Source organism: Genypterus blacodes, unplaced genomic scaffold (genome assembly GCF_046128005.1).
Source record: "Genypterus blacodes isolate CSIRO-AG114 ecotype Tasmania unplaced genomic scaffold, CSIRO-AGI_Gbla_v1 ptg000156l_1, whole genome shotgun sequence".
In the NCBI taxonomy this organism is placed as follows: Eukaryota; Metazoa; Chordata; class Actinopteri; order Ophidiiformes; family Ophidiidae; genus Genypterus; species Genypterus blacodes.
Genome location: NW_027466957.1, coordinates 1,821,886 through 1,837,813, shown reverse-complemented (window position 1 = coordinate 1,837,813; position 15,928 = coordinate 1,821,886). Strand labels below are relative to the sequence as shown.

At 41.1% G+C, this 15,928-nt stretch overlaps 1 protein-coding gene across 2 annotated transcripts in view; it reads left to right on the top strand.

Annotated features, from left to right (window-relative positions):
- mtor (mechanistic target of rapamycin kinase) overlaps positions 1-15,928 on the top strand; it is a 73,662-nt gene that overhangs the window by 8,327 nt on the left and 49,407 nt on the right. For both annotated transcript variants that reach the window (XM_076166375.1, XM_076166373.1), the window contains exons 19-28: positions 3,999-4,249; positions 4,887-4,973; positions 6,341-6,508; positions 8,536-8,648; positions 9,013-9,175; positions 9,645-9,737; positions 10,145-10,291; positions 10,803-10,945; positions 12,106-12,268; positions 13,448-13,593. In XM_076166375.1, the coding sequence (XP_076022490.1) occupies positions 3,999-4,249; positions 4,887-4,973; positions 6,341-6,508; positions 8,536-8,648; positions 9,013-9,175; positions 9,645-9,737; positions 10,145-10,291; positions 10,803-10,945; positions 12,106-12,268; positions 13,448-13,593 (1,474 nt within the window). The remainder of the gene's footprint in view (positions 1-3,998; positions 4,250-4,886; positions 4,974-6,340; positions 6,509-8,535; positions 8,649-9,012; positions 9,176-9,644; positions 9,738-10,144; positions 10,292-10,802; positions 10,946-12,105; positions 12,269-13,447; positions 13,594-15,928) is intronic.

Sequence of the window (15,928 nt, the reverse complement as noted above, 5' to 3'; positions counted from 1 at the left end):
GTACAAATCTGGCAGCAGACACATTGGACAGTGATATACTGCTCTAAACTCGACCGGTTCCACTTGTGGGAACCAACAAGATGAACTGTACACTGTCAGTTTGAAGGTTGCGGAAATGATGAGGTTGCCTCGTGTGACAGTTTGCATTTGGATAAGCATGTTTGGAGATGCATTTTATTGCCAGGTGAAAATGTCATTGGGTGAAGTCACCCTTGGGCAGTGAGACAGGACACATGCTGATGCCATATGTGAGGAAGCTTTTCCCCCCAATGAGCACAATTGCCTTTGTCAGTTCTTTTAGTGTTTTGGACTGATAAGCTAAGCAATCAGTCGCACTTTTGGTTTTACTTATAGATGATTCACTTGTGAATGCAGAACAGCTGATACGAGTCGTAAATAGGGTCATAGACTAGGACGTTTAATAAATCAGCTATTTGTTCAATGTTTAATTGTGGAAAGAATAGTTGCTATAAAGCCAGAAGTCCAGAATTGTGAATAAAGTGTACGTTGCAGTCCAGCGCGGTTTTCGTTGCTCAGAATAAGAGAAACGGTTTTCTTTCTCTGTTATTTGAAGACTTGAGTCTAGCTCACATAAACCGACTAAACCCTGTCTGGCCAAAAACGCTTATTACCATTTATGACTATGCTGCTCTACATTTCATTACCTACAGCTCATTAGAAATAGAGCAGGGCAAAGATCTTAAAGGCCTATCCGCTGCGAATGAAAAGTCAACAGCAACTGTGGCTTTGGGTTTACAGTCTGCCCTTTAGGATGTGATTACTGGCTTCTTTCTGATCTGCACCCAACCAAAGTTCTGCCAGTTTAGAGGGAAATGGCATTGCCTTAAGTAGCTTAGCCTTTCAGACGAGAGATATCTAATTTAAGGTGACTGACTTTAGGCTGACAGTTCTTCAAGCATCTACATAAAATACTATTTGTAGCTTATTTACAGTAGTATTTCATACAGATGAAATCATTGTTGTTGCAGTCCATACAGCTCCTATGTATTACTCATCAGCTGGATCTGCAGTCTGCTCTGTCAGCCTGCCTCTAAATCACAGATGGACATTTAGCTTTTTCTGTCTGTTTTCTCAACCTCTTAGGGTTTCCCATACGGTGGTAGTCTCTGGACGAAACAGGAAGTACACATCAAAATACTGCCATTACTCACAGTACATCAGGTTATATAGAAATGTCATTTGGTCTTATCAAGCTCTCTTTGACTTGTAAGATGTAAGTTTGACACAGCCGCATTATTTTGCTTTATTATTATTGTTTGTTGGCTGTGAGGATACAAACGAGTGACAATCTGTCACCATGTCATCATTAGTCCAGACGTGTTAAAGGCGAGAATAAGAGATCCAGCAGAAAAGCTAAACTGATTAGCATGCAGGCTCTGTGCCGTTCTGTTATATCTGGAGAAAAGGAGTCTGAAAGGAGGAAACGACAACTGGAGAATGTAGCAGCTGTAACTGTACTCCCAGAGCAGACCTGTGAAACGCTGAATCCAGACGTCTGTCTTCTCAGAGAGCTTGTAAATCTCAAAAGCTCTGCATAGATTAACCACGTACACATTGCTTTGTCATGAACGTTACTATGGCTGCATTCAGACCTGTAATTCATTTACTTTGTTCCCATTCAGGGACTGATGTTCACAAATAATCCTTGTTGGGTTTCGGTTTCACACCAATACATTTATTAGCGGGCCACAGTGCCACAGGCTTGCAAACTGTTTTGTTATTGGTCAGAATTGACAAGGAACTTTACACCTTACCTGATTTCTTCGCCCTGACAAAATCTAAACAATCGGAAATAGAGCATCAGCAGTGTGTGTTCGCAATTGCTTTGCTTGCTATTGTCGCGTTGTTTTACCAATGTTCAGTATATGAACAACGCATTCAATCTGAGCGAGCATCAAGGCTACATCATGAAAACACACACCTCTGTGGGAGGAGACGCGCTCTGATGGAGGCATACAATGAGAGAGTGTGGGCCATCGTGTACCGCTGTATTTATATCGGCAAAAAAGTGAAAGCAGTGAACTGTTGGGCCTATGCACTCTCTGTTTGGGTTAGAAATAAGTGGGTATTGAATGGATAAAAGATTACTGCACAGCAAATACATCCCTCTCTCTCTCTCTCTCTCTCTCTCTTTCTTTCTCTCTCTCTCTGTGTGTGTATGTTTGTATATTTCTCCTGGATCCTCTGTATGCGTAGTCCATCCTGACTTTGGCTTGAGTTTGACTAAAACTGTTAAAAGTAGAAATATTGTGAACTGCCTTGATTGTGCTGGCAAAGCAAAGTTGTTTTCCATGGTTGATGTTGGAAGATGAACAAGACCAAATGGGGATGAAGTCATTCATATTAGTTGTTTTAAACAGCTTTGTTTGTTTGAATGGCCAGTGATGTGATGCAGTTTGGTTTATGAACTGCTTAGCGGTCAGAAGCAGCAAGCCAATAATATCAGCCTGGGGCTCCTGAGGTGATGGCCATCAACAACACCGCTGTCCCGTTCAACCTGGACAAAGAGACATTGCTTGAGCCGAAGCTGACACCAGTGAGGCACCACGGCCCCACATCCCCGGGTTCCATTACTACGACTGTGCAAATGTTTAACTGTGTGAAAGAGAGGTTTGACTGATCAACACCGGTGATATGAGGATCTCCGTTTTTCCTGACCGTTTGTTTTTCCTGCCAAAGTGGCTCGGGCCCATGTGGCTTTCAACAAGGTCAGGAAACAGCTGTGCGGCGTGGATGGCGTTCGCCACGGCCTTTTGTACGTGGCCCATCTCCATCAGATTAGCTACAGAGGTGTGGAAAAAGACTTAAACACGTCAGAGGATGTACAATGTTAACAAGAATACGTTGCAATAATGTCATGCCTTTATTTCTTTAGTTTACATTTAAATACTTGTTTACATTTAGTTATTGGTTTACTCTTGATTACATTAGTTGCTCCTCTGTGCAATTTTTCCTCTACACACAGGGTGAATTGAAAGATAATATACATTGTGGAGTCTGTTGGAGTTATCTCTTAGGTTTATCTTTGTTCATTCTCTGAGTTGGTGCCCCAGTTTTGTGGCAACACATGTTTTCCAGTTTTTACTGCTGTCTCCCCTTTGAAGACTCTTATGGTGTGTCTGTGTGTTTGGGTGTGTGTGCGTGAGTAGGGGGAAAGAGGGAACCATCATGGCTCTTTTTGCTGCTGATGCATTTGTTTCTTTCGTCACACACAAGTGCAACACAAGTGTGTTCTGCTAATTGTAATCCCAGCTATCTTGGTTTAAGCACGACCCTTCGTTTTCTCAGTTGGAGTTGGCAATCGGACTTAATGATCCAATGTTTTCAGCCATCTGAAACAGCATAACTGTGACAGTATTTTTTCAGGAGACTCATCTTATACTTAGGATAGTTAAGTCGACCATACCAATTCAATTCTATATCTAGGGGATTAAATTAAAAACTAAATGATAACTGCACGCTCATTGTTATGGCATCTGATACTGTCTGAACATATTTGGGGGAAAAAGTTATAAAAAAAACACAAGTAAATGTGTAATCTATATAATTATTACATTACATATTCATGTAGAAATGATTATGAGGTGATAGTGAGGTTTATGCGATGGTTTTACCAGTGGCATGACCACCGGAAAGCAAATAGCAGTTAAACACGATTTGCTCCGGAGGTATTTCCTGAACGTTGTGAGTGATGACTTGCACTTGAATGCATCGTTAAACAACTGACTGAACCCGATGCACTACGAGAAACCGACAGACGATTCACTGTCATAAGTTTTATGACATAGATTACTTATTTTTAGGATGCATTTGTAGAAATCATGCCAGAAAAGTCCCCAGAAGAATTAATTGAAGGGTTGATACAGTCAAAGACTTACCATACCATATGTCAATTCTGGACCCTAGCCGTGTGAGACATTTTAGGTACAGAAGTATAGGTAAAATCATAAATGTAAGTCTCTCTCTTTTCTCCCCAGCTGATTACAGCACCAGTGAGATGCTGGTGAACATGGGCAACCTGCCCTTGGATGAGTTTTACCCCGCTGTGGCAATCGTTACTCTGATGCGCATCCTCAGAGACCCTTCACTCTCAAACCACCATACCATGGTAGTCCAAGCCGTCACCTTCATCTTCAAGTCGCTTGGCCTCAAGTGTGTCCAGTTCCTGCCCCAGGTCATGCCCACTTTCCTCAACGTCATCCGGGTCTGCGATGCCAGTATCCGAGAGGTAGGTGGTGCTATCGAATAAGAGGACAGGACCTGTTTGGTTGTCATTTGTCAGTTGTGCACAAGCCTGAAAGTGCTGTTTACATGTCAGCTCTGTGAGTCATCGCAAGGGGCGCTTCTCTCCTTTATGCATATGTATTGAAGTGAGGAGTAAGCTAAAGAAACTGTTGATATTTTAAGTGTGGTTAGTTATTTGTATTGTGTTAAATTCACTATCATCATCAGGTGTCATGCAATTAGTGAGTCAATTCTGTTTGAAATTCCTCTCTCTGAAGAACAGGTGCAAATTAGCAAAGGCGTATTAAGGTGCCACCTTTTTTGTTGTGGTGACCCCTGTTGCATTGATTTATGGGTAATAGACATCCAAATTCGGTTTTTAGTAGCTGGAGTTTAATTCTGTCCCTTTTAAAATGTTTTGATATTTTGTTACTTCATTAATTAGTGTTTCTATTTCAGTATCATATGTTGGACAGACTGTGCCTCATTCCCACACCAAATGTGCTTAGTAGTGCATAACGTTCATTTGACTTATCTGCGCTGTGCAACCTTTTGTTTTTTGGTTTCACCTGTTTTCTCTTCCTCTCTCCTTCTCTTTCCTTCACACTGTTTTTCTTCCCTGTGCACTCTCCGTCCTCTAGTTCCTCTTCCAGCAGATGGGAATGGTGGTATGCTTCGTGAAGATCCATATCCGCCCCTACATGGACGACATCTTCACCCTCATCAGAGTGAGTAGCTAAGTCAACATGACCGCCTCTCCCCCCCCCCCCATTTTCCCGAAAGTCAGACAAACAGCTGCAAACTCTTAATTTTCACTCAGTTGTGCTCTCCACTTTCCTCGTTAGGAGTAATGTGTTCAGGGCCCCTGGATGACGCTCGGGCCCCATGTCACAGCAGTAGACAGTGTGTGTGTGTGGTGTATTTAACAAGCTAGATTAAAGAGGCTACAGGAATGGGAGTATAGCAAAATAATGTTATTTATTCTTGGGTAATATTCTTTGCACTTCCCTTTTGTGTGTCGTTCACGTGATTGGATTTACACTTACTTCCAACATCGTTTCAGGGCTCTGATGTGTTTTTCCATTTGTTTTGTCCAATAAACTGGTGAAATCTGGTGATGACTCATCACTTTCACCCTCGTCACATGATGTGGCCTGCTAAAGCCATAGCCTCTGCACTTGCACAAACACTCTTGTCTAGCACATAATCCTATACCAAAATACAAAATATCACATGGCTGTCCTATCGGAACCATGGCAACACTGTGAAACTTAAGCATGACGGTAACTCCTCCCAAGAGAGAAGAAATTGAGAAAAGTGGGCCAGTCCAACTCAAGTCCCTCTGAGTTAATAAATTGCGAGTGAAACAAAGAATCTATTCATTTTTTTTCTCAAGTTTAGCTCCTGCATCCAGATGAGGGGGCTGGAATAACCATTCAGGATGTACACTCACTTGCTCTCTAGTCAGTGGCCACAGGCAGGGAATGCAGGAAGTTGGGGGCTGCTCGGGACCCCTGGTCACGACAAAACACCTCTGCCAGATCTCACAGCTGAAGGCCATTGACTGATTGACGTATTGCGTGACTTCAGCTCCACCACCTTCACGCCATTTGTTATTATCTCTAATGTGCCCAGTGGCTGGGTCTCCATTTTCCTTAACGGTGTCACACAGAGATTTGATGTCAGAGTTTACTGAAAGGACATTGTGTTTATTCCTGGGGACTTCTGAAGCTTCTTCTTTGCATTTGACCCACGAGAGCATTGTATATTTACTCTCAAATTTCTGAAAATATCTCTTTCATGTCATGTCATGATGCACCTCTGAATATTACCAAGAGAGAATAAAATATAATAATAAAATCATAGAACCATAGAATAATCTGAAATCTAGGTTAGAGATATCACAAAAAAGGGTCCTGAACATTGGCAGAAATGCTGATGTTGTTGCTACTTGTACTACTTTTACTACGACTAATGCTGCTAATAGTACTACTTTTTGGCTGTGAATGTTCAATTCAACACCTCTGATTGTGTCTATCTTAGTCAACATGATGTCAGTCCCTCTCATTCTAATGAATCCCATTCTGTGTTTTAGGAATACTGGACACCAAACAACCCTATGCAAAATACCATCATCCTTCTAATCGAGCAGATTGTGGTAGCACTCGGGGGAGAGTTCAAACTCTACCTGCCTCAGCTCATCCCACACATGCTTCGTGTCTTCATGCACGACAACAGCACCGGAAGGAGCGTTACCATCAAGGTGAGAAATGCAGCACTGAACGACAAAGCAGGCCAAGAGTCTTAACTTTTAAAACTGAGCTATTAAGCGCATGTCACATCTATTTAAGTCCCCTGATTTACAGTGAAAGACCAATTCAGTTCATTATTTTATGATGATCAATGATAAATCATCAGTTTGTATGTTTACAAGCTTATTAACCAGTATTCCTATATCTCGGTGGACCCTCTGAGCATTTGTTCCCTAATTGAACTTATTAATGCAGGAAACAGTATAAATGACGCCTTGATTCTGTTGAAATAAATTGCATCATGGGAATTGGGTACAAGATAATCTGCACTGTATGGGATAAAAGCACCATTCTTTGCATTGGAAAACAGTGCTAATCAATGCAGTGTCTATATCAGTCTATAATTCCAAAATCCCTGTCATATATGGCAGGGATAATCTGTGACTGATTTCAAGATTCAACTATTACATCAGTAAAACTGACTGATTAAACTGGGAAGAAATCCACAACATGAAAACAGCAGAAGCAATTCAAAATGTGCATACTGAACCCACAGCAGAGACTCAATCAAAGACATATTGCTTGGAAACAGACCACAGTGCTGCCATAAAATGCTTAGCAGTGCAACACAACTGCTGAAATGAAATAAAAAACACAAACGGTCTTACTGCAGTGGCCCCATGCAAATGCAGCATCATTGGCGAGATCTGTGTTTTATTTACAGTTTTGCATAAATTAAGTCAGTGTCGACTTTTGCACAGTGGCTTAATTAGACTTATACCTTGCATTGTGCAGGTGAGAGTTACTTTATGCTTCTGCAAATGAATGCAGTTCATCGAGTGCTGTGCATTTGAAAAGGATATACATTTTGCAAACGCATTGAGACATCATATAGTATTAACAGGGCAACTAATGTTGAATTATCTCTGTGGAAAACTTCTGCAAGCTCACCAGGGTGATTTGCAGAATGATGAGTAGGTGTAATGGAGAAGCTAATTCAGTGCACATATTTCATGAAAGGGAAATAGCAGTTCAATTCATGAAAAACAATCAAATTTGCATCACAAACCTGGAAAGAGGTAGACCTAGAAAAACACAAATAAACTCTCACACACAGCTCTCTTTAGTTATTTGAGGCCAAAAATTAAGTCGCGCCACACTCAATCTTAAATCACAAGAGCTCAGGCCTCATCACATAGATCTGTAGGGGACACGCTCTTGTTTCCCTGATATCTGCCAGTATTTTCCCTCAAACCCTTAATCGTGGTTTATTTGCAGACCGCATAGAAAGAATCTGAAAGGTCCACAGTCATCTGGAGTGCTCTCTCCACCCCTGTTTTGCCTCACTGTCTGCAATATCAGATATCCCAGCAGCCCAGTCTGGATAGTCAATGAGCCAGGTCTGGGTCTGTAGCCTCACCTCAAGCACAAGATGGGGGTCACAAAAAAGAGTTCGGGGAATCGTGTTACCCTGGAGTCCAAAGGAGAAGAAAAGAAAACATACGTCCATCATTTCGAGGAGCTGCTCTGTCCAGCCGCCCCCTCTCCACCTCAGCTTCCTGCAGTCTCGACGTGTGCAATTTAGAAGGGTTGGTGGGTGGGAGCAGAGGTGGTCGTGGTGTCTTAGGGCATTGTTGATTGTAACAAATATAATCCAATGAGCCACCCACATTTCACTCACACTTCTGTGCCCTTCAACATCAAATGTGACCAAACTTCTAATTATGTGTGAGATTTTTACATTTTGTCAATATTGAATTAATTCAAGAAATCACAACCTAAATAACCAGAATTTCAAGACAATTGTTCAACAAAATCAACCGTCAGGCACTTCTCAATTGCAAGAAGTAATAAAGCAACTACTTTTACTCATATTAGCGATATTAGGCTAATATCTTTGCCAACATTATATTGAAAGCCATCACTGCACAGCTTCCAAAAGAGAACCAATGAACGCTAACTGTCTCAATAAAGTAAACTGTTCACTGTTATTAATGTGGTGTTAGATTTAACTGAACTTTTTTTTTATCCTTTAAAGCTGCTCAATGCCATCCAGCTGTTTGGTGCCAACTTAGACGACTACCTCCACTTGCTGCTGCCTCCAATTGTCAAGCTGTTTGATGCCTCTGATGTGCCATTACAAGCCCGCAAGTCAGTATCACTGTGTGCTCATGTACAGTACTGTTATATAGGAATTTAGTGAAATTACTTGCATTCTATTTGGATTCTAGTGTGAGTGAACTTCATTTCCAAAGTTTATAATTGCACCACAAAAAAACAATCAAACCTTACTAACCCAATACTGCTGAAACAAAAGCAAAGTGTTCCACTTTCAGCAGTTCATCATAGCATCACTTTTAATTTTTAGTTTCTTTGTCATGAAAGAATCTAGCTAGCTCATTATTCTTCAAATATCCCTTTTCTGACATACAAAAATATATATGATATTCTTGGAAGATCCGAGTCCCAGTAATGTTGAAGTACTGCTAAAGCTCTTTTCCTCTCTCTGACTCAGGGTTGCCTTGGAAACACTGGACCGCCTCACAGAGTCTCTGGATTTCACCGACTATGCTTCACGCATCATTCACCCGATTGTTCGGGCACTCGACAGCACGCCTGAGTTGCGCTCCACCTCCATGGACACCCTGTCCTCACTAGTGTTCCAGTTGGGAAAGAAGGTAGCTCTGTCCATCCCCAGGGCTCTCCTCAGATGTAGCTATTATTCAGTAGACAACCTCTAGCCTCCCTGCTGCTGGTTTTAGTAGAGCAGCATTTCTGTACCCGCCACCCCCCAGTCTTTATTGCTTCCTGCCAGACCGCTGATGTCATTGACCATTTGGCGGTGGGGAGTGGTGTTTATGAGAATGGATGAAGTCACGTTTACTTCTCCCTCTCTTTTCCCTCCTTCATCACTCACCCCTCCCATTTCTTTTAGCCTGAACCCGAGAACCACAGAAACACGTGTATTCCTGTCTAGGCCCTAACTTAAAAGGGGAAGCTTTTGATCTGAGGCCCATGGTGGTTGCGTACTAAGACATAATTTGCAGTCATTTTTCTTATGGCAAGGGGAATTAGGTAGCAAGGCAAAACCACAAAATCACCACATGCACACTCTTTTATTTACTGTCCCCTTCCTTTTGTGTTTAGTACCAGATTTTCATCCCCATGGTAAACAAAGTGATGCTGAAGCACAGGATCAACCACCAGCGGTATGACATACTCATCTGTCGCATTGTTAAGGTGAGTTTTCCTTCTTCTCCATCTCTACCTGGATATCATTATATTCTGAATGAACATATGGAACCATTTCATACTCTGCAAAATGCAAACAATTCACCTGAATGCATGACCATATGTTCATTGTTCTTTAATTCTCTCCCAGTCCAGACAAAACATTCAGTCCCTTTTAAGATTGAGATTAACTGCACATGATTAAGCAGTCTAATTATATTTAACAAATAAACAAAAGTCCTGATGTGTAGTGCACGCCAAGCAAGTCATTACACCACTCTGTTTATCATCAGTTTTCCCCTCAGGAAACAAATGCACTTGTACATTCACAAAACATGTTTTGAAGCTTGATTCAACATTCTGTCTGTGTGTGGCCCCTGTATGCATGCATGTGTGTTTTGTGGTTCATGTGCTAGGGCTACACTTTGGCAGAAGAGGAAGAGGACCCTCTAATCTTCCAGCATCGGCAGCTTCGTGGTAACCAGGGTGAAGCGCTGGTCAGCGGGCCTGTGGAAGCGGGGCCTATGAAAAAGCTTCATGTTAGCACCACTGCACTTCAGAAGGTCAGAAACGTGTTCTTAGCAGGGTTAATGTACGGGCACAACTGTAGGCTGTAGATAGGCTTATGCACAAATACAGTTTAGTTGTGATGATATAAAGACGTCCTTGCTTAGTAGTATATATCACAAAATTGATTAATACATTTGATACACCTGATTGTTGCCATATACAGTCCAGAAGTTGTTCATATTTTATAAAAGGTTCAAAGAGTTTGCTTTTCAGTTTTCTGTTGATGGCTGGAAAAATACAAATAAATGTACAGAAAAGTTGTAGAAAAATGCTACTTTGAAGCAAACATGGAGCTTCCTTTACTTCTTCATGAAGTTTATCAGTACCCGAGTATAGTAAAGTATAGAAATGTACAGAAATTGTAGTAATTGAAGTCTGGATCTCATGCGCTTCCACATTTTTCCTCTGTCGCTTGCATCAGGAAATATCTGTTACTCCCACTTAGTTCCCAAAAACTTCTGAAGAAGACTGGTTGTTTAGCTGATGATTTATGTCTCAATGCAGGCGTGGGGTGCTGCCAGGAAGGTGTCCAAAGATGACTGGTTGGAGTGGCTGAGGCGCTTGAGTGTTGTCCTGCTAAAGGAGTCATCCTCTCCAGCCTTGCGATCATGCTGGTCACTGGCCCAAACCTATATCCCACTTGCCAGGTACACCGTTGCTGTCATGCCTATGTCTCTCCCCCACTTTTTTCCTCTCCTCAATCATACTTTATACCTCACTTCTTAGAGCTCCCACACCGCTCAGTCATGAACAATATGCATGATACCACCACTAAGCACTATGCAAATTTCCATCCAGGATATTTCTGGAAAGAATTTCTGCGGCCCCCGCATGTTTTAAACCTACCAGCATATTTACAAAGAATGATTATGTAAATGAGCGCAGAATCATTAAGTTCATTTGAATGCACTGCCGCTATTGAGGACACTTTTTGCATCCATTATCGTGGTGTCTCTGAAGTCGGATGCGGTGGTCCTGGCTGCTGTGGTTACACGTGGTCTGCAGTTGTGAGGCCTGTTGGATGAATTGTGAAGTTGGTTAACATTTGGTTATAACGGTGCTATATAAAGAACACCTGTGTGGCTTTTAATCAGCATCTTGATATGCCGCACCTGTGAAGCTGGAGAAATTCTAACCAACAGTGATATAAACAAATGTGTGGGCCAAGTCAGTAATAAGTAATAGGACAAATCTTTGAGGTATTATGTAAACAAATATAAAAGTTTTGCACTTTCAGTTTCGGTCAATGTATATTGTCCATTCTCAATCATGAATCCTTTGGAATACTGAGAGCTCTTAGATGTTCCTCAGAAATTACCACGAAAGCCACACAAAGGAACTTCGCTATTATGCAGACGGTGCAATTTGTGAAAACATATCTGCCCTTCTGCCTGTGTCAAAATGCGAGAGGGGATTGCCAGCCTAAGCGGCACCTTCACTCCTACAGTTATTGAAATGCTGAATAAAATACTGAACTCTCTACTGTTGTGTGCTTGCTGACCAAATGCACCAACCAGTTTGAATTGGATAGCTTCCAGATGTAACAGTGAGCAACTGTGAACGTGAACCTGAGCGCTCATGAAAAATAATAAAAATGCGGTCTGAGACGAGTTATGAAACACCATGGCACTTGATTCTGAAATGGCCCTTTAACAAGATGCACAATAAAGTTCTTATGTATTGATTTATGAGTCATCGACCTGCTGTTGACACCTGTTTTTGCTTATAATGAAGGATGTGTCACACATTGTTTAGCTTTTTGCTGTGACCTTTGGCTGTGGCTTAATGGTTTCCTGGTTATCCACAGAGACCTCTTCAATGCTGCCTTCCTGTCGTGTTGGTCTGAGCTGAGTGAGGACCAGCAAGATGAGCTCATTCGCAGCATTGAGTTAGCCCTCACCTCACAGGACATCGCTGAGGTCACCCAGACTCTGCTCAACCTGGCAGAATTCATGGAGCACAGTGACAAGGTCAGAGAGTCATCAGGTTTACATGATAAAAAGATTGTCATGATTGTGTTCATGTATACACCCTTAAAATGATTGGAATTTAAATGAATCAAATTTAGCTTACTTACTAACTTACTTACCTAGTTTACTGACCTAGATTATGCTATTTATTCAGGCAAATTCACATCTTAATTGGAGTAAGAAGCCTCTGTATGCCTTGCCTCATACTTCATTTACACAACATGTAATGTATAGGCAGAAACTGGCAGAATTGTATTGAGGTGCATGTAAATGTCTGAAAAAGACTGCATGCTACTTGATTTATCAGGCTGTTCACAAATCCAGGTCTGTAATGCGTTTTCCAATGTCAAGGCCTTAAAATGTTGTCAGTTTAGTCAGGGCATTAGAATTCCCTTAATAAATATGCTACCGTTGGATTTTATATATTAACACAAGTGAGCCAGTTATTGCTTGTCCACGTGCAGGATTTCTGGCTTTTAATACTGGCTTTGTTGCCAAGTTTTGCTGGAAGTAAATGGCATCACGTGTGCTACATGGAATAGAAAGAGCTATGAAAATAGGCTGTGTTTAGATTTTTCTTTAGCTGGAAAAGCAAATTTTAAGCCTAATACATTAGACTCTGTATGTGAAGTGCCTTGAGATAGCGTTTGCTGTAATTTGGTGCTATATAAATAAGTTAATTTGAATTGTTTTGATATTGTCTTTGTGGACACTCATTGTCCACTGTCGTTGAAATATCGACACAGTGTGGAATGAATGAAGTTTTGAATGAATTCATGCACCAGAATAGCTACAGCATGAACAGTAAACCAAGCAGCATTGATGATGGCGCAAAAATAGAAGTTACAAAGTTTTAAAAACATTCGACGCCCGCCAAGTCCCTTCAGTTTCCTTCATTTTGCCACTAATGCTGAAATTCCCCCTGGTTTGGGCACATGCACTGTGTTGTGAGCAGCTGAACAGAGCTTTCACTGTACAAGTGGTTTTCCAGTCAGCAGGAACGGTGTGGTTAAAAGTGTGTGTTATGTTAATGATGTGCTGCTGGATTTACCTTCTCCCAAACTGCCATGAATTCATATTGCCAAAATGTGATGTTTTGATTTCATGATACACAAGATAAAATGCAAGTTGGATAAGTAACAAATCATTAATATTTTAATCGTTTGTTTCTTTTTTCAGGGCCCTCTGCCTCTGAGAGATGACAATGGAATTGTACTTCTTGGGGAGAGGGCTGCAAAGTGCCGTGCCTATGCGAAGGCTCTGCATTACAAAGAACTTGAGTTCCAGAAAGGTGCTTCTCCTCTCATCCTGGAGTCCCTCATCAGGTAGGAAATCTGAAAGTTTTCCGAAGCAGAAACTAATCAATTGCAAACTGAACATGGCCCTAAATGAAACACTGAAAAGCGAAGAAAAATATTATTGGACTAAAAACAGCCTAACCATCAATATAAAATACCAATTTAACGAATGAGGATTGATTGTAATTTATTACCCGTCTCAGACATTATTTCAGCTCGGTCAGACCACATTTGTGGAAAATCTGAAGTTTTAAGGTCCAATTCCTTGAATTCCCAGGTGTCAGATTCAGTAGATAGAAGCACATGGCTTCAAAAGTGAAATGCTAGACTTTGAGTTGTTCAAAGTTGGCCCGCCACTCATCTGATATATTTCACCCATTAAGTGCCTGCTCTTTAATGTCCAATAATTGCATAGACAGAGCTTTTGTGCGTAGCCTAGAACTGATGATCTGGAATCATTTGTGCCATCTATTTTGGAGTTGTCTTATGTCAAACCATGGAATGCTTTGATTGTTGTGTCGTTGTGGAAAGAACTGACAAATTGCTGTTAAGTAAATACACCCCAATCTCAATTATTTTGATGTAGTCAAGGGAATTCACGTAGGTTGTTTAAAGTTAGGACTTTATAATGAAAAACAGTGTCTTAGTAACTGTGAGATCACTACATAAAATTTCGTGACATGGGCAGACAGCTCTATTATGTTCTGTTGTTGTGTGAATTTTATGTTGGATTGGTGTTGGTGTAAGCACATCTGTATGTGGTTCTGGTTTGAGAGGGCCTTTTTGAACAACAATGCTAGCTTTAGAAACCAATCCATCCCCCCAGGATTTCACAGGTTGTTTGTGATTTTTGTGATCAAATTAGAATTCCGTTTAGACAGACAAATGGAACTAGTTCTATCTGTAAGGGAATGTTTACAGAAGCCAGACATTTAATCACGGATTAATAGTTGTATTATCTGTTGCTTACTTATTTTGTTCTGTGGATGCTGCTGCTGTCTTAGCCACTTGTTTATTCATAGTCCCCTTCCTGCATCTTCCCTCATGCCAGACATCCACTCTGTCTCTAGCGCTTATGCATGACGCTAAATGTGATTTATTGGCTGCCATATTCACAGCTGACAATCACTAACATTATGCCAGGCGACAACATTTTTATGTGTGTATGCACCCATCAGGTCCTAGCAGGCAATGGAAATGGAAAGGGAAATGGGTTTTCACATCCACAACACTCAAAAAAGATCTCTCAGATGTCTCAAAAAAGTCTTGCATCCCAATTGGAAAATGCCAACTAAAGTACAGGTCGGAAAAAACAGAGCTGTGCATCAGTAGTCATGACGGCAAACACAAGGTGAAATCTAGCTGCTTTTTTTTGCCCAGATGGACCAATTACTGTGACATCACTATAGTTAGTTCACTCAGCAACAATTCAGGTAATGTTGACACGATTATTTTTTGGCGAAACGGTCCTTGTAGAACATGATGTCATCGTAAACCTGTCATCATAGCCCATGCATTTGGTTGCACGCGACATATCATCATTAAATGGAAACACTGCCATTCACTTTTGAATTTAATATACATTTTTATTATGTGCCCATAATCTAAGCACAACTGGAATGGAAAACGCAGCTATTGTTTAAGGCCACAATTTCTTAAAATCACTCTCAAAGTATTTTACTCTATAAAATAGTTGAATAAATATTATACATATCCACCTCTCCTTTAACGGTTTGATATCTTCTGTCATCTTTTCCATCCTCTTTTCTCATCCTTCTTTATTTCTGTGTCTTTGGCGTGGCATGGAGAAATCTGTTTTCCAGGCATCTAATTGGATGCTTGCCTCCTTTTCATCTATGCGTGTCTGGAATAGTGTTTCTCAGGGGCCTGTTTTCAATTTCTCAGGGGCCTTGATGATGATGAATGATGGGAGCCGGCACTCTGGTGTTTTCAATATCTCCATCTGGTTCTCACCTCTCTAGGATTTCCCATAAAAGATTTAGAAGCTAGTGTGCAAAAATCACTACACAAGCCTGGCTCTACTGTTGACTTACCGTATTCGAAAAAGTACTTTTATTTAATCCGACGCACGCGTTTTGAAAGGGGATTAGTCACTGCTGTTTTAGAGTTGATGAGTCATTGTGTTTTCAACTCATGTACCAGTGTTCCTTTTTTTGTTGCTGCTCCACGTGGATCTCCAGTTATCAAAATTCCAGTTGTTGAGCACTCAAAAGTGAATACATGTTAGCAGTAATAATTGTATATATGAATAAGGTGTGAAGGATTTTAAGTTAAACCAAAAAATGACTGTGGTCTGACTATATGCTGAGGCCCCAAAGCTTTGGCTAGAGCCAAGAAATTG